This window comes from Nelumbo nucifera, chromosome 2 (assembly GCF_055504915.1).
Source record: "Nelumbo nucifera cultivar China Antique chromosome 2, China Antique-T2T, whole genome shotgun sequence".
Classification (NCBI taxonomy): Eukaryota; Viridiplantae; Streptophyta; class Magnoliopsida; order Proteales; family Nelumbonaceae; genus Nelumbo; species Nelumbo nucifera.
Genome location: NC_142650.1, coordinates 18,685,139 through 18,703,418, shown reverse-complemented (window position 1 = coordinate 18,703,418; position 18,280 = coordinate 18,685,139). Strand labels below are relative to the sequence as shown.

The 18,280-nt window shown below is 38.3% G+C and overlaps 2 protein-coding genes across 2 annotated transcripts; one reads left to right on the top strand and one right to left on the bottom strand.

Annotated features, from left to right (window-relative positions):
- Positions 1-9,064: 9,064 nt before the first annotated feature.
- Positions 9,065-12,278, top strand: LOC104595024 (uncharacterized). The gene is made up of 4 exons (XM_010255569.3): positions 9,065-10,319; positions 10,441-10,709; positions 11,660-11,797; positions 11,903-12,278. Exons 1-3 carry the CDS (start codon positions 10,040-10,042, stop codon positions 11,723-11,725), a joined length of 615 nt encoding a protein of 204 aa, XP_010253871.1. The 5' UTR covers positions 9,065-10,039; the 3' UTR covers positions 11,726-11,797; positions 11,903-12,278.
- Positions 12,167-18,041, bottom strand: LOC104595025 (C-type lectin receptor-like tyrosine-protein kinase At1g52310). The gene is made up of 3 exons (XM_088897802.1): positions 17,913-18,041; positions 13,615-17,804; positions 12,167-12,752 (listed from the first exon to the last, which is right to left on the bottom strand). Exons 1-2 carry the CDS (start codon positions 18,039-18,041, stop codon positions 16,332-16,334), a joined length of 1,602 nt encoding a protein of 533 aa, XP_088753928.1. The 3' UTR covers positions 12,167-12,752; positions 13,615-16,331.
- Between the last annotated feature and the right edge of the window lie 239 nt (positions 18,042-18,280).

Below are 18,280 nucleotides of genomic sequence, written 5' to 3'. Positions count from 1 at the left end.
CCTTTCCCAGGGTTGATTAGTGTCCTTCACTTAATTTTCTTCTTTACGTATCAGGTTTGTCCTTGTGTAATTTTCAACATGTGCAGTATTATTAATGACCAGCTGAGGGTGGCTCATGTGTTAAGTCATCTGGCTGATTGTAGTGGACTTGGGATTAGATCTTGCTGTTACAGGACTGGGGTTATGGGTTATCCCCGGTTGTGTAACCCTCTCAATAAATCGTTCAACTTAAAAGATTAAGATGTTAGGTGAGGTCTTTTAATAGGTTTCTATTTTCTAATACACCTTCTTACGTGAACGCCTATTAGGTTTTAAATACAGGCCTTATCTATACATTGTGCTAAAATTTAATTAATTATATTGTGGGGTGACAAGGATTGAACACTAAACCAATGATCAAACAAGCTTTATTACCATCTCAATGAAGTAATCAACCTATTAGGTTTTAAGTACAGATAAATACAGGCCCTATTGTGCTAAAATTTAATTAATTATATTGTGGGGTGACAAGGATTGAACACTAAACCACATGATCAAACAAGCTTTATTACCATCTCAATGAAGTAATCAACCTATAAGAGGTGAGGTCGCTTAAGAGGTTCTTATTCTCTAACAAGCCCCATGAAAAAAAAATCGGTGGCATCAACATTAATGGACTAAAAAAGTACTACTTTTGTATCTATTGTATTCTGCTTGCTTACATTTCCTCTTCTCATTATCAGATTCAGTTTTCCTTTTTTTTTTTTTCACCTTTTTCTTGACTCTTGGTTTGAAGAGTTGCTCGTTTGGTGATTAAAGGTTTCTTTTTGGAGAATTGGAATTCTTTGGTTTGAACTATTGCGCTTTTAATGAGTAGTGATTTATTCCTTGCCCTATTCTGACCCTAAAAATGATCTTCTCTAACTTTGAACAACCCTGATTTGGGGGTTTTATGGGAGCTCTTCATTTCTAATTATTTAGACCAGACAAAGGAAATCCGAAATGACAGGTGGGTTTCAACTTTCAATCATATTGGATTCTGTCTTTTGTCCTCTCTCTCTCTGAATCATATTCTATATGATTTTCATTAATAAAGGAAAAATTCTTAATACGATTTCTTGCAGCCCCACGCAAATGGAAGTCTCTGATATATCGTTGAACAGTTGAGCCAATAATGGTAAAATATTGTTGTATTTCACAAATCAGTTCTTAAATAAAAGAAATCCAGAGAACCTTTCAATATCATATTATGTAGATATGAATTACAAATAATTTGTTTAATTTGTAATCATGTATTTGTTTTCTTGACAAAAAAAGAAACGCAAATTGTCGTTATATTCAACCTTTGATTATTAGAATGTTCTCAAGCCCTGAAAGTATGTCACAATGAGCATTTCTTTTATCACAAATTGCATATTCTGTTGATGAACATTTGCATAAATAGTGGTAGGAGGCAAATGCCAAGCTGTTTGGGAAGGAAAAGTTTGATAAAAGAGGAGAAGACAGAGAAGAAACTCTGTCTTCTTTTTATTTTCTTTTCCTTTTGCACAAAAAGTTTGGTAAGATTCTAATCATGACAGAAGAGGCACATAAACTAGTACTAGTAGGGCTCGGTTTGAATAAATAAAAATAATGCCCACATCTAACAATATATAAATCCTTATCTAGTAGGGCTCCGTTTGGATAAGCTTTTGCTTTTGATGGACTGTGGGAAGCAAAAAATGAGCCAAAAAGTGTATTGCTTTTAATAACATATATAACAATCTAGAGACAAAACACTTGAGCCCCAACCTACAAAGTTTAAACTTGCAACTTGTGCTTTAAAAGCACAAACTGAAGTTTATCCAAATGCAACCTAATAGCTTGTTACTATTTTTTTTTTCTTTTTTTTATGAGGAAATCTATTGTTATATAAATCAAATATCCCACTTCTATGGGAGGGTTCAAATAGGAATGGCAATGGGGCGGGGTGGGGACAGGGAGCCTCTCCCCATCCCCATCCCCGTAGAGATCCCCATTCCCCATAATTTTTTATAATGTTAATAATTTTATTTTTTATTTTATTTAAAAAATAAAAATAAAATAATTAAAGTTTATAATCTATTAAAAAAGATTCAAACATATTCAACCATATTTTTAAAACATTAATATATAGACGTATGTGTAAATATATAACGTATACATACATATATACATATATATTAGTGGGGATCCCATGGGCGGGGAGTGCTCTCCCCGTCCCCGCTAACGGGGATGAAAGTTTCCCCATCCCCGTCCCTGCGGGGGGGAAATCATCCCCATCCCCGCCCCATTTGGGGCGGATCCCCACGAGGATCAGGGAAATGGGGAAAATTGCCATCCCTAGGTTCAAAGCATGCATAAAAACTACATAAAGTGGACTTATCATTGACATTCATATGCTACTTTAGAGGCTAGACCCACTTCGAATCTGCTAAGGGTCTCAATGGACCGACTTTGGATTGAATCTCATCCAAACCAAAATTACTTTGGACAGATTGGGCGTACCGACAAGACATATTGAATTGGACCAGTTCAAACTTAATGGTCCAAAGTATTTATTGGATTGGATTGGATCTGGTCCATTAATAATGAATTTATATTGGATTGAGCCAATATCTGGTCCATTGATAGAAGATAAGAATATAGGTGTCAATGGACCAGGGTTGGGATGGAATCAATCTAAATTAAAATAAATTTGAACAAATTGGACGATCCATACATCGAATTGGACCAGTCCAAAATGGTCCAAAATATTCATCGGATTGGATCGGACCTGGTCCATTTGTAGTGGACTCACATTAGATTGGATTGGATTGGACCAAATCCAGTCCAATTAACACCCCCAACTACATACTAGGGTTCTAAAAACTGATCCGTAGGTTGAATCATTTTTTGCCTTTGGATCATGGGCCATTGGTTTAATTGTTGAGGTTGAATAGTTAGATCATGATACATCAGCACATTATATATGTATAAACATATATTATATCAATGAAATAATGCATAATTGCATTTTACATGTAATATATGTATATATGATTATCTTAAGTTTAATTTATTTTTTTGGTTTTACTTTTTAAAATTTTTAAATAAAAAGATAAATATTAAACTTTGAGATAAAAAAAGTTTCTTTTTTTTTTTCAAAAAAGGCACCTTAGAAGCATGTATGTCTTAAAAAGTTACTTCAAATAAAAAAAAAAAAGATAACCCTATGATAACTGAATACGGTCTCAAGAAATTTTAATACAATTTAGCATACAACCCGTGACCTGATGATTGGGTCAATAGTTTAACCACCTAGGTTGAATGGCTTTAGACCAAATAAATAGTTTTTAGAAAAAACAGAACCCAATAGTGGGCCGGGTGATGGTTTGACCATGAACAACAAATTGAAAACATTACTACAAATTAGATGTGTAAGAGGTGGTAGAAACCAATTAAAAGCTAGCATGCTAATTATAATACATTTTTTTTAATATCCCTAAATTCACTCGAGGTAGAGGGGCAATCACCTAATAATTTAAATTTTATTAACTATTATCAAAAGGGAGGTAAATTAATCAAAATAAGAAAGTACATAGCCCGCCTTACCCAAAACCTAACAACAGAAATGCTAGTTATAATACATCTAATTACAGGATGGACCACTGACATTTTTATTTTTCATTTAGTCCATGTTATACATCTTGCTTGTAACAGATCTTTTTCATCTTTTTTCTTTCCTATAGTTTTTTATTTATAAAATAACACAACGGATGGCTCGTCCCCCAAACCCATGACCTCCCAACCCTGATGAAAGGTGGGATTTGATCCCAAGTCTCTGGTTTTATAACAATTCCAAAGTGCGAGCAAATTGTTAGTCAAAATCAAAATACCAGACCAACGAACAAAGATATTAGATCGGTTCAATTTGGTACGGCTTATCGGTCAACTTGCGTTAAGTAGAGCCACAGGGTCAATGCTACTGCATCTTTGACTCTTGACCGCTGTAATGTTTATTGCGACTAGTGGTCTTTGTTGTCAACATCTTTGAAGTGAAGTGACTCCGGATCTGCTACAAACAAATCGTGTGAATTGGGCTATAAAATCCAATCATGAGTTAAAATAATGATCAAGTATTGATACGTTTGATAAGAATTCGGATGAGCTGAACGCTTTAACTGATAAAGCTATACGTCAGTGATAAAATACATGAAATTCACAGTATTTATCATTGGTTTCACAGCCTGCTGAGCAACTATTGTCTTCAGCTAAATCTATATTTGTGGGTAAGAGATCTGAGCTCTAAAAAAATTTATATGACTACGAATTCTATATAAACTGCAATCAACCTCACAAAAATGTAATAAATTAAGTTATACATCAGCCTCAAAAACAAAGTTCAAGACTTCATACAATGCTTGGCACATGTTCACCAATAGGGTGCTCCAAAGGATGCTTGTATCCTTCAGGAATTGAACGAAAAATTTCAAGCTGCAATAGACCTGTTTGCCGTTATGGTATGGTGTTCTCAAGTTTTTGCTTACACTTTTAATGTCATAATACAGAGGCATGGATTAGCTGATGAATTTGATGGCTGTGCTAGGGGCTGTATAACCATTTAATAATGTTGTGGGCCATATACGTTTTATGGCTCTCACGGGGCTTTATTATTGGTTGCACAGCCCTAGACATAGCCATCAAATTCAGCTAATCCAGACTCCAAATTCTTCCCACATCCCCACCCACTGGGCATTACATCTACAAAATATCTTCCATGTCAATTGTCATTCATGCAAAATGCTATCAATACATGGAATTGGCATCAACCCTCCACAAGGGGGGCACTCCGCAACATCCCACAGCACATCTCAGCTGTGCATTGAGAATACCTTCCAATAATGTTTCATCATTTTTTGTATTATCATCGAAAGATGTTTTCAATAGATGGCCAGGATGTAATGTGGGACGTTGTGGGGGGCTGAAATGAACTCCAACATATAGCTGTAGTGTCGTGTGTGAGTGGGAATGTGAAAAGAGTTTGTGGGTAGGAGATTAGAAATGTTTTTTCTCTCCAAATCCTATCACTACTGTGGATTCTTCATGCTTAGATCAGATGTCACAGGATTTTTATTTTAATTTTCCATGCTATTTGAACTCACAAACTCGCAATGTTGCAATGTAGTCAAGGCATGTGTTTCATGAATTCCACAGGGTTTTACATTAGTGGCAGTCACATAATCTTGCCTTTGACTATGTAGCTCCCCATTGAAACTGGAGTCAATTTTGGTTGGTAAGAAAAGATAGAAATGGATTTTTTTAGACATAGTTCTAAGCCTAGTACCTCACTTTTCGATAAGTTATTCAGGTAAATACAATTACCTAAATAAATTTTTCCTATAGTTGGTCAATATATTATTTTGTTGTTTGGTATCATTTCTATCTTCACGTTTGGGAGGATATTCTTTTTACCGCAAACTTTTTGAGTTGATGAATACAAATTGTCATTTTTATGTCTAACTTCAAATTTAACCTCGTGATCAATCAAATGTTGCAGGCAGAAGTAAAAATGATACCAAACAACACCTTAAATGGTGAACTTGATCTCTCAGATTGTAATGGTATGAAAAGCTTGCTGTTTTCTAAAAACTGGAGTGGCTATCGTGCAGTGGTATATGAAAGGTTTCACTTCTGGATTTTCTCGGTTTAACTTAAAACCCGACAGTTTTTATTTTACCCATTTAGGATCCAATTGCTTACCCAAAAAAGGGTTCCAACTCCTAGTTTCCCTGCTTCAACCGATTAATATCGTCTGGTTTTCAAAATATTGCAAAAAATTAATCATGACCAAAGTGTGACACTGGAGATGGCATCGACATATGATTTTATAGCCTTTGGAAATTAAAAAAAAATTCATTTGAACCCAAACATATTCACCTATAAAATGAATTTGTTTCCAAATTTGAAGGCTTGATTTATTTAAATGTGGAGGATGGATAATTTTTCAGAGTTAAATGTTTCATCTATATTTTCCCTTAGGCTTAGGGGTATTCATTATACTGTTCAAACCGCAAAACTGAATCGAACCAAGTCGAATTTACGGCTTGGTTTGGTTTATACCTATAAACAGTTTGATTCGATTTGAGAATTTTTTAAATTACAGTTTATGATTTTGATTTGGTTTGTTAAATTTTATAAATTGAACCAAACCATAAACCGTAAATTGAATATATATATATATATATATAATATCTAAATGTAATGCATAAAATTATAAACCATTTTGATTACTGCGTCACAAGTCAAATGATTCGATCATGGGTATTAGCACATGTGTTTGGCGGAAAAACTTTGACTGTTTGAGAGTTTTGCGTCAGAAAAACCAATTCAAAACTTGTACCACTTTATTCTTACCTTTGCTCTCTTATATAAAGTAACCGACCCTCTTACTCTTTTGAAACCAACTTCTTCTTTGTATTTTTGTCATGTGAAGTAGGGATTACAAGTATTTTTAAGACATTTCGACAAAAAAGTCCTTTTAAGTAGATATTTTAACAGTCCAATAGACAAAAGAGTCCACATCAAGACCCTTTGGTAAGTATCCTGGTCTACTAGGCTGTTAAACATGGTTTTCAAAATCGTTGGATTGGAAAAGGAAATGGGTCATGAGATTGGTTCTGTTTTATCCCAGAATTGTTATTTCCCAAAAAACTGTTGATTTTATCAGCAAATCGCTAATCTGGGCAGTCGAATCGTTCAACCGTTCAATGGTTTGGCCGGTTTTTATTTTATTTTTTTTGTCAGAATAGGCCGTCCGTTTGATTTGAATGATCGGACCATTCGACTCGGGAACCAGATCCATGACCGATTCGGTTTTTAAAACCTTGCTGTTAAATATGGAGTTGAAGGATATTTTGAAAGTGGAAATTAAGCCCAAAAACTACATTTGAAGTTTCTTGATTTCCGGCTGTTTTAGGATGTTCATCAAACTGATGAAATTGACCAAACCAACTAACCTGACCAAATTAGTTGACCCGAGTTGGTAAGTCTTTTAATAATTTCGGCTGGCTTTGGTTCAGCAATTATGCTAACCCAAGAGGTCAGCCGGTTTGGGTTTGACCATTTATAAATTGACCAAAATCGACCTAACCCAGCCAAATATACATATTAATATTTTATATTTTAAATTTAAAATTTTAATATGAGAAAGTGGAAAATTTTCCATATTTCTTATTTTAAAATATTTTATATTGTAAACTTTAATTTTTTAATAATACTATTACAACTTTTTAAATTTAAATCTTTTGAACCGATCAACCAAACCAAAAACCAATCCAAATTAGCCGGTTTTTACCAATAATTGACCACTTTTGAATGACTAACTCCCTAACCTGACCAGATTTGGTTTGGTTGGGCAAACAGCCAGCAACCAAATTGAACCGACCCATAAACAACCCCTAGGCTCCGATGAGTTTTCTTGGAAATGGCCAAATGGGTCTTTTTAGATTTTCATCTTTTATTACCGAATGGATAAATACCAAATTTTAATATTTTGAAATTTGAAAAAGCCCGAAAGACCCCCAGGAAAACTTGCCAAACCCATATCTTGCCCTTGCCCATGTTGCATGTATCCTTTATAAGTTTATTCATCATGCCGTGCTGGGCCAGACTCATAGCGCGATTCATGACTTTATTTGTCATCACCTCGTGCTTGCTGGGCCTGGGCCCGGACTCGTTGCGCGATTCATGACTTGTGTTCATGGTGGCGTTGGCCGTTGATAATGGGCTACACCAACGACCAATTGGCCAATGCCGCGTACAACTAGTGCCAGATATTTAATGCCCACAACCAACTTAACTGATATCGCCACATTCAATATTATCCCCACCAGAATTTTATTAATGAAGAATCTGAGCCGCCCCACATGGCCCATGTGCGCATCTCACCTCGGGCTCGTTTGGATTTCCCCCCGTATTCTGATAGGAATACGGGAGGCCCGCCTGGTAACGTGGGGGCGGTGGCAGGAATTACTTATTTAAATATCCACAGGGGGCATTGATTTGAATATAGTAGTTCTGTTTCCTGAATACTTGTGTCTATTCGCGAGTGCCAAACAGTTCCTCATTTAACGTTTTCTTTCGATTCAAATTCTCAGCCCCCAATTTAACTGCAAAACAGTATCGGATTGTTCGAATTTGAATATATATTTTTTGATAAATCATTTATTTAAATAAAATGTATTTATTGATATTTATTCAAATAAAAGGAAAAGTTGTCAAAATATTATGAAACAAAATTATTTATTCTAATAACAACATTTTACAGATAAACATGGTCATTATTTAATTTACTTGGGAAATAATTTTGGTCAAATGAACATATGTAAAGGCATATAAACGATTTTCTGAAAAATGATCTCATATTCAATCAATCAGAATAAGAATCAAATTCGATATAAACCAGATGAATAAAACCCAATTTGGATTCAAATATAAATAAATCAAATTTGAATCTACCTAACTAAATTTAATTCAATCCATTTGCAGCCCTAAATTCAACCTTCTCCTACTTGGTTTAGTTTGGCGAGAAAGAAGAAAAACGTTCAGGTTCTAGAGAAATAGGTCAGCATTAACCACTCCCTCTGTATTCTTTCAAATAATATTAAGAAACTACGAAAAGGTGAAGCCTGAGTCTAGTGTTCATTGTTAAAGGCTGAGGGCTCATCAGTCATCACACGGATAAGGCTTAAAAAAAGAAAAACGGGCAGGGCCAAAAAAGAACTCGGTTAGACAAGTGGGCTAACAACAAATTCAGTCCTCTCTGCCGCAAAGCAATATCTCCCCCGGAGATCACAGTATTTATATAACCGAAAAGTAAAAGGCCAAAAACCACTTTCAGATAAGCTAAAACCAAGATCAAGACAAGCCCCCAAAATAATTCTTTCCAACTCAGATCCTAATTGGCTCCATGTAAAATCTAGTTGGCTCCTCTAGTGCCGAATTCCGGAATCTGTTAACCCACTTTTTTCTTTCTGGGATTCACCACTACAAGATGTTTGCGTTAAGTCCTCAGAGAGAATACCCTTTCTTTTGTTTCTTGGATGTCCACAACAACCACTCAAACTCCCCACTGATCCCTCTTTCTTTCCGACCATGTCGACCGAAGAGCCAAGTTTTCGCGTCGGACAGGGTTCTGTGGCTCCCACCAGATGCTTCCTTCTCTTTTTTAATTCCCCAACTCATGCGTATATATCCCGGCCAACCCGGCCCAAACACGGATTACACACACATTTGTAACTTGTGAAGTGACCTGGGTCTCTAGCTCTAATCCAAACCGTTGGATTGGGATCTTATTTTACCGATGCCTATCCAATTGAATCATTCCTTTGGTGATAGATTCCAGTTTGATGGTACTTCATACTTGATTCACTCTTGATCTCTCTTTGTCATTGTTCGACACTTTCGACTAAATGAAAAGTAAACGAAACGAAAATCTCTGGCTACTTCAGGAAGAAAACGACTAGACGATTCCCTTGGTTGGAATTTTCGTTTTTGAAACTCAATTGAGAATTTACTTTGATTCCATGTCAATATTTCATTAACTAGATTACTAGAACAACTGAACAACGACCATCTTTTGAGTTTTGATTATTAAAAATACGTTTTTTTAATTTGATTCTTGATTTTTTTTGGCTAATAAGCGAGGTTAGGTAATTGCCGCTAATTTGGAGCGAGAATACAAATGGAAACCTCCATTTGACCCTGACTAACAAGTTTTCTTTCTTTTTATTTTTCTTTTGGTAGAAGCCTGAGGAGCAAGTTCTGCGAAAATTCACTTATATAACGTCCTCATCAAGTTCTGTGGAACTGGGTCAAACATATAGAAGCTCCGGCTGCAACATCCTCCATGTCTCCTCTTTCCCTCTTTCTATAACCCCCTTTTAAACCTCTGCGTCTGCTTTCTCTCTTTCTTGTATTACTTCATTCTATCATTTTTTTTTTCTGGGTTCTTGTAAATATATCGAAACAAGCTGCTGAGAGAGGATTTTGAGATCGGGAGATGGGATTGTGTAAAGATGATAAGTCGAGGAGGGGGGTTTTGAGAGGGTTGAAAACTCTCTTCTTCTTGATCACGATGCTGGTGTCTCTTCTTTTGTTCTACGCTCCCGTTCTGCTTGTTCTCGCCGATACGCTTCTTCCTTCAGCTATCCTCTCTGTTTCCCTCACTCCTTCCTTCCTTTCGTTTCAGTCTCTCTCTTCCCATCTCAGTAATTACGACTTTCGCTACTCTCTCGTCGACATACCCCTCATCTCCATCGTCAGATCGCTCGTGATTATATGTAAGATAACACCCCACCCCAGCTTCTGTTTCTCTCAATTCGAATTCTAATTTCACATGAAAAAGCGAAATTCGAAGTAAATCTAACATGGGTCTGATCTGTTGTCTGGCTCTCGCTGCAGGTGTCTACAGCTTTTGCGACGGGCCTCGGCTTTCCCGTGGGCCGTACCTGGGAATTACAACGCTGTGTTCGTTGTTGTCTCTGGTCGTTGTTTCAATCAAGGCCTCATTTGTTTTCGCCGCTCCGGGCAGCCAAGGTTATCTTAGAGCCGCTGAGGTTGCGCTGTTCACTTGTTCGCTGGCTTTGGCGATCGGCCATGTCGTCGTGGCTTATAGGATCAGCTGCCGCGAGAGACGGAAATTGCTCGTCTACAAAATCGACATTGAAGCTGTAAGCCCAAAATCCATCCTCTCTCTCTCTCTCTCTAGCGCAGAAGGGTAATCAAATGGGAAAACAACCAAGAGGATAGGGATAGATTAGTCATTTGATTGAATTAGAAAGAAAATATCGAAGAAAAACTTGTCATGGGTCCACATGGGTTGGACGTTAGCAACAAGATTCAAATCCCAGACAAAAGAGTGGCCGAGTGGGGAATTATGGGTGGTGGTTGTGCCCTGTGAAACTGTTTTCGGCTGCATAGGTGGCTGCTGCACATTCTTAATCCTAGCCGTCGACCTGGTTGGTCCCACTCGGGCTAGACCTGGTCCATAAAAGGACTAAGACCGTTTGATCAGAATACTTCATTTTCTTATTTAATTAGGCCGGAAGCCGTTAGACGTTAGGAGGCAATTTTTTGAAAAACGAGAAAAAAAATGTCTTTATCGTTGGCTTGCCCGACAGTCTGACATCACATGGGGATGGGGATCCAAAGTGGCACGGTTTCTGATGCATTCCTCTAAAATTATCATGCCGTCCAAAACGAATATCTGATAGATTGCTTGGTCAACAGAACTTGTGTTGATTAGATAGGGAAGACGGGAATCTCCGTCCTCTCAACAACGCTCAAACTTTTTCCTCTCTATCTCTCTTAATGTTATTAGTTTATTACCTTCTAGAAAGCTCAACTGACGTAGGTGCGTGCACCCCGCTTCGGTTTATGGTTAATGGTTTGGAGCTTACTCTCGCTGACGCGTAAGCAACACGCAGTGGATAAATGCTGACGCGCTAGCAACTAAATCAATTTTCTTTTACTTTCTAATACTTATTATTTGGATTTTTAATGAAGAGATAAGGCTTGACCCCAAAAAAAAAAGAATTTTTAATAAAATATATTTGAATTTTGCAATTACAAAGACAAATCTTGAGTCTTGACCGTGGTATATATTGTGCCATGTGCGCAGGTTTCCGCGTGTAAGAAAGCGTTTCCCGTGTATCAAAAGCGTCTACAGGAGGAGAGAGTCAAGTGAAAACGGAGGCTAAGCTTATTTTCTGGCAAATCTCTTGACACGCATCGCACTCGGTCCCACATTTTGTTTCGGGTAATTTCTTCTTCATTTCCCCTTCAAGGGATTGTTGGATCAAACCAAACAGGTTTGAAATTGTGACTGATTATTACATCTAACAACCAATATAACTCTCTACAGGTTCTCCGAAGGAGATGAGAAACTGGAGGGGAGTGAGAGGCCAGGAGTAAAAGCACCGAAGCCGAACAAGAACTGAAGAATATCTATAATGTACAACAATGGAGGCCGTAATCGGCTTAAATATTTCATTTGTTTGATGTATATATATATATATATATATATATATATTACCACGGAAAGAAAACAGAAAATGTGGTAGAAACTAGAAAGAGCCAGTCTTGTACTACTATATCGTGCTTTTAGCTAGTCCATGGGGGAGCAGAATTTGGAATTGGTCCATTCCATCAGTTTATTAACTTTGTATGATTGTTCAAACTAGAACCAGTTTGGGGCCAATGTATGGGCCCAGGAAATAAATGAGCTTTACCTCTTTTCACTGGCTGTACAGCAAAGCTTATACCTACCTTGCCCATGCTTGGACAAGACAAGGTCACAAGAATGAGACCCACCTCACCTTCATTGGAGATCTCCAAGGATGGATGTTCCCAAATCACTGCAAACAGAACTGCTTAACACTCCCACACCCCACTTGCATAGATCACGTGCCTGGAAATTGGAATGTCCAAATCACAACAGATTGGCACTAACAACTCAACAAATTTTGTTCCTGCTTGCCTGATGAAATTGCTTACGTTGTTTGGATCAAGACAAGTTACAACTTACAATATGGTTATTTCTGGTTAGAATAGAGACGACTGATGAGTAATGGCATTAGATGTTGCACTGTGATTTGGCACTGCATCCAGCTACATAACAACAGAATAGTGAAACATGATTAATGTAGCCGACCCCATATGGTTGGCACTGCATCCAGCTTAGATGATGATGATCCAGCTACACAAGAAGGCAACTGAGGTGGCAAATAACACATATTAGCTGCCAACTGAAGTGGCAACTACAGAAAAAGAACCAAACACAGTTTCTGATAATTATTAATCAAAGGGGCATGAAGCCTTATTAATTATTACTTATTATGCATGCAGAAAACAAAAAAGAAAGAAAAAGTCCAGAACATGAAATTTAGAAATTTTTAGAATACATGCTAGGTAAATTCATTCTTTTTCTCACGGTTTTAGCAGAAATAAGAATCTTGTATACTACCATAAGACTTGTAAGAGTCAGGGACTACATCAGAATTTGGGGCATGCTGCAAATATGTAAGGTTACCCAAAAAAAAAACTGCAAGGATTTTGCGCACAGATACAATGGCTAAGGAATGATGTCTCAACTTTCATGTAATGGTGGTGATTCTGGGGCCTTGACAACATGGCTAATAATTTAGGCCCCAGCCCCCAGCTAGCTACTTTGGTGGGATGATAATTAGATTAGCAATAATAGATGTATAAATTCTTGCATTGTAAGGATATAGGGCACTCATTTATCAAAAAATAAATAAAAGGATATAGGGCACTCCTCTAGGGTGATGTTGAGAGATTAACTATTGTGCTTGGCTTAGTGGTAAAAACACAGGTTTGAATTTGAAAGGACTTGAGTTCAAACTTTATGCACGTTCTTTTTCCCAGTAATAAGTTCTTTCATTTAAGCACAAACCAAACAAAAAAAAAAGCCTCTAAAACACAAACACACAGCTAGAAAATCCAAATACAAACAAACTACACTACAAAATAAACTACCTAAAGCTATTCAACCTTGCAAATATAAACTATCCAAATCCTTTTTAAGGCTATCTCAAAAGCCATAAAATGGAGTACCTGTCCGTTCATGTTAAATAAAAAAACTGCCATTTGCTAACTGGTATGCAGCTTCATTGCCTTCTTTTCAGACATACAAAACCTGAGCTTACAGCCTTCCAAGATTTTTAAGGTGTCCATCAAAATGGAAGTAAAATCCAAGTTTGAATCCTTCTCATCCTTCGAAAGGTCATCAATCAGCTCTTTACAATCACCTTCAATTTCCACATTCATAATCTTGAACCTCCTGTACAATAAAGTGCCATAATCATAATTTCTTTAGCTTCATGGGGGCAGTTCAATGTACATTCTTTTCCCTAGGAAAATTGAACCTGTGCTAGATAACAAAAAATAAATTACTAGATTCAAGTTCTACTCTATTAGAGAACCTTAGATTGAAACAAGGCCAAAAGATGGATTCATCTTGATTCTTGACAGAAATTAATCGTGTACTGAAGCCGGTATTTCAATCCAAGTGAAAGAATGCTAAAATCTAGCATTTCAATCAGCTCCTTACAATCACCTTCAATTTCCACATTCATAATCTTGAGCCTCCTGTACAACAAAGTGCCTTAATCACAATTGCTTCAGCTTCATGGGGGCAGTCAATGCATATTCTTTTTCCTTAGGCAAATTGAACTTGTGCTAATCAACAAAAAGTAAATTACTAGATTCAAGTTCTACCCTGTTAGAGAACAGACCAAAAAATTGATTAATCTTGACAAACGTTAGAGTGTCTTGAAGCCAGCATTTTGATCCAATTGAAAGAATGCTGAAAGCTGGTCTTCTCTGAAGTGGCATTGTTGTGGTTGCATCATGCAAATAATCTCAAATACTTGGTACATTATTCTGAGTGTCTATACCCATTAGCAACCCCAAGATAGTTTATAATTGGAAATTTGGAATATATATGTACAACCATGCTTTAAGAATAAGCATGCCGACCATTTATCGTTGTCACACTCTAACAACAATGAGTATCTCCATATTCTTTTTTCACCCAACATAGTGTATCTTCATATTCTTCATCCACCAGCTAATACTTCATTAGATATGAATTACCTCAGAGGCTTGGACATGTACCATGGTCTTAGTGTTTTCTGGCATGGTTATTAATGACTTTAATTCTTGAAATCCATATACCATCATTGCCACTATTAAATCCCCATTTTCACTTCCTGGTTATGTGTATAATGGAGATGGCAAAACTGCAAAACCATCATAATCGACTGGTCTTTTGCTTCTAGACCCATGTAATTTTCAATGTGAAATTCCATTTTTCTTGCAATGCATCAATATTTCAGTTAGAGGTATTATGAAGAAATACTGTTAGGTGCTGCCTAACTCAGGGTTCATAGAGTGAACCAAGCTCGTGAGGGAAGAGGAAACTGAAGGGAAACAGAGAGGGGGAGAAAAGGGGATTCAGAGGGAGAGACAGAGAGAGAGAGAGAGAGATTTGTTCGAATGGAATTCCTCATCTTTATTTCTTCTTCGGGTTTTTATAGACAGGTAAGTTGTTACAGTTGCAGTCTGTTACAAGATGATTACAGCTTGTTGTAGGACTATTATTCTGTTCTAACAGTCAGCCACTTGGACTACATTCTTGCTGACGTGGCTTCTCCCTTTTCTTGTAAACTTGGTATGCAGGCTGGCTATTCCCGTGCACAGGCCTTGGTTTGCCGCAGCTCTTGGTCTTATCAATACCCCCCCCCCCTGGTTAAGCTGGACCTTGCCCTCAAGGTCAATATGGGGGAACTGGTGTTGCAGTTGTAGATAGGGTTCCCATGTTGCATCCTCTTCCGGTAGCTGTGACCACACAACTAAGGCCTCTGGAACAATGTGGGAGCCTTTCTTGACCCATCTGAAATTAGTGATATGCACCGGCTCTGTTTCTAGGTTCATATCACTTGAGAATTTTGGAAGATATGGTTGAGTTATAGCCTCTGGTTTCAAGCAATTTTTGAGAACCGAGACATGGAAGACTGGGTGCACTCTTGAATCTGGTGGGAGATCCAATCTGTATGCAAGAGGTCCAATTTTCTCCAAGATCTTGAAGGGTCCAAAGTAGCGAGGTGCCAGCTTGTTCCATCTCTGTTTTTGTACAGAAAGCAACTTGTAGGGAAGCAATTTCAAGTAAACCATATCACCAACTTGATAGTGTGCTTCCCTATGGTGTTTATCATATGATTGTTTCATCCATTGTTGGGCCCGGAGTAGGTTCTGTTTAAGTTCCTGTAGAATGTTGTCTTGATTTAGCAGGTGTTCTTCTAGTGAAGCTACTGCTGTGGAGCCCCTTTCATAGGGAATCAGTTGATATGACCCAGAAATTTGACATGCAGTTCACAGACTTACAGCAGCGTTCACACACTCAAGCATCAACAAAAGAGACTAGTATTCATTCAGCAGAAAACATTAACAGTTGGTCGGTTCTTCGAGAGACCGCCGGCTCTCCCAAACACTCACAATATTCTTTACTCAAAGAAAAACATACCACCCCCTATCCCCCAAAGCCCCTTCTTATACTCTTCTGATAGCATAACTGACTCCCTCTATAAATGCCCAGCTGGCCTAGTTATAAATGCCCAAAAACTCTTCTTTTTTCATAATTGACATAGCTATAAATGCCCCAAGACTCTCCCTATTCCCTCCAGCTATAATTGCCCTCACGTGATTAATTGTTCAATTATTCCCCCCCCCCAGCTGATTGTTGACCTTTCCTCTTCCTGGCATACGTAAGTTTAATTGGGGCCTATCATTACCCGCCGCCCAAAGTCTAACATTGTCCTCAAGGTTAAAATGAGGAAACTGGTCTCGAAGTAAGTCAAAAGGCTCCCAAGAATCTTCAAAATCAGGCAGGTCCTGCCAATGAATAAGCACTTCCAACCAGTAACTCCAGGCATAGTGGATGGACGCACACCGCGCACGGTAGCAGGATAATGGAGCTTTGCAACTCTTCCAGTTTCTGAATAAAATTCCTTCTTTCTTTGAAAGCTAGACCTTTTCAATCTCTTGACTGCTTCCCTTGTTCCATCAGGTAAAAGCCCACTATATGTGCCACCAGTCTTGGCATTTCCAACAATACGGTTACCTTCACTGAAATTCTTTGTAATTGGCCTCAGTTCCTCATTGCTGAAGACTTTCCATGATGGGGTAACTGATGCAGATGTTGATGGATTAGATGCTTTGCGAGACCTTCTGCGCCTCTTGCTCCTCCTGTATGCAAGCAACCAAACTACAACAGCCAAAGTTGTGCAAAGGATCATCCTACTAACAGTTGCAAGGATGATAAGATACTCCTTGTGGCGGCGCAGGTGGTAGCATTTGTTCTCTATATCAAGCATATAGATGAACTCATGAGAGTTGTTGCATCTCTCACTCACAAGGGTTGGCTGGCCATTAGTCACCGATGTATAGGTATTGATTAGATTAATGCCTTTGCATGATGAATTGGAGCCATTGGAGTGAAATGGTGCCCCAGGGGAGATGGACTCATTCCAATGTGTTGCATTGTCAGACCACTTCCAACTAAAACCACCTGTAGAATTGAAGCCTCTTCCTCCAACCAAGCAACCTCTTGTTGTATTAGTGCAGAGTTTTCCAGCAAAACTTAGTTCCTTGGCTGATGTCAGTGCTGCCAAGTGCCCATTATAATCCCTACATCGGGACTCTGATTCATCCCAATAACTGGAGTTTTCTATCAGCCCAAAACACTTTCTCTTATTCGGACTGATTACCGGCAGGTCTCGTAGGGGAGCAGAGAGCACCTCGAATTGGCGACGATATTCCTTAACAGTAGAAGACTGATGTAATGAGAAGAGCTGCTCCTGTAAATTACTCTCCTGAGTCGATCGAAAACGTTCAAGGAGGAGCTCTTTGAATTCTGTCCAACCATGAAAAGGTTGCCGACCATCTTCCCAGTAATACCACGCCAATGCATCGCCCTCTAAACAGACAACTGCAGCTCGCAGACGCTCCGCCGGAAACAAGCCATTAATCTCAAAATAGCGCTCCGCGCGAAAAAGCCAGCCGTCTGGATTTTCCCCATCAAAGATAGGTAACTCCAACTTCCGAGGAAGTGAATCAGAAGTATGTTCCGGGACTGATATTGAAGAAGATGTCAGGAAAGCTGCACTCTTCCCTATGTCAGCCGCACGACTCGATGCGACTAAAGGAGGAGCAATGCCAGTTGTAGACAAAGGAGCTGAATAAGCCTATTGCTGAAGCAACAAATCAAATCGTCTCACCAGATCTTGAAAACCTCCTTCCAGAGATTGTACCGAGCTTTCCAGAGACGAGATCTTCGAAAGACCAGCTGCTACCTTTTCTGGATCGAGTCGCTGAATCTCATTGCGTAAGCCATCCATCTCCACACGAAATTCGGAATGCAGAGAAGTCAAGCGTTCTTCGAAACCCTCCACCTGCGATGCCACTTCCTTAACTGTCACCATGGCCGAGGAAAGCCGGGCTCTGATACCACTGATATGACCCAGAAATTTGACACGCAGTTCACAGACTTACAGCAACGTTCACACACTCGAACATCAACAAAAGAGACTAGTATTCATTCAGCAGAAAACATTAACAGTTGGTCGGTTCTTCGAGAGACCGCCGGCTCTCCCAAACACTCACAATATTCTTTACTCAGAAAAACATACCACCCCCTATCCCCCAAAGCCCCTTCTTATAC

Excerpts from the sequence above, each read along its gene's own strand:
- LOC104595024 (XM_010255569.3), top strand. The coding sequence starts at position 10,040 with ATGGGATTGTGTAAAGATGATAAGTCGAGGAGGGGGGTTTTGAGAGGG. Across the intron at positions 10,320-10,440 it reads CAGATCGCTCGTGATTATAT|GTGTCTACAGCTTTTGCGAC; the intron begins GTAAGATAACAC and ends CTCTCGCTGCAG. Across the intron at positions 10,710-11,659 it reads ACAAAATCGACATTGAAGCT|GTTTCCGCGTGTAAGAAAGC; the intron begins GTAAGCCCAAAA and ends CCATGTGCGCAG.
- LOC104595025 (XM_088897802.1), bottom strand. The coding sequence starts at position 18,041 with ATGGTGACAGTTAAGGAAGTGGCATCGCAGGTGGAGGGTTTCGAAGAA. Across the intron at positions 17,805-17,912 it reads AGCGACTCGATCCAGAAAAG|GCTTATTCAGCTCCTTTGTC; the intron begins GTAGCAGCTGGT and ends CTTCAGCAATAG.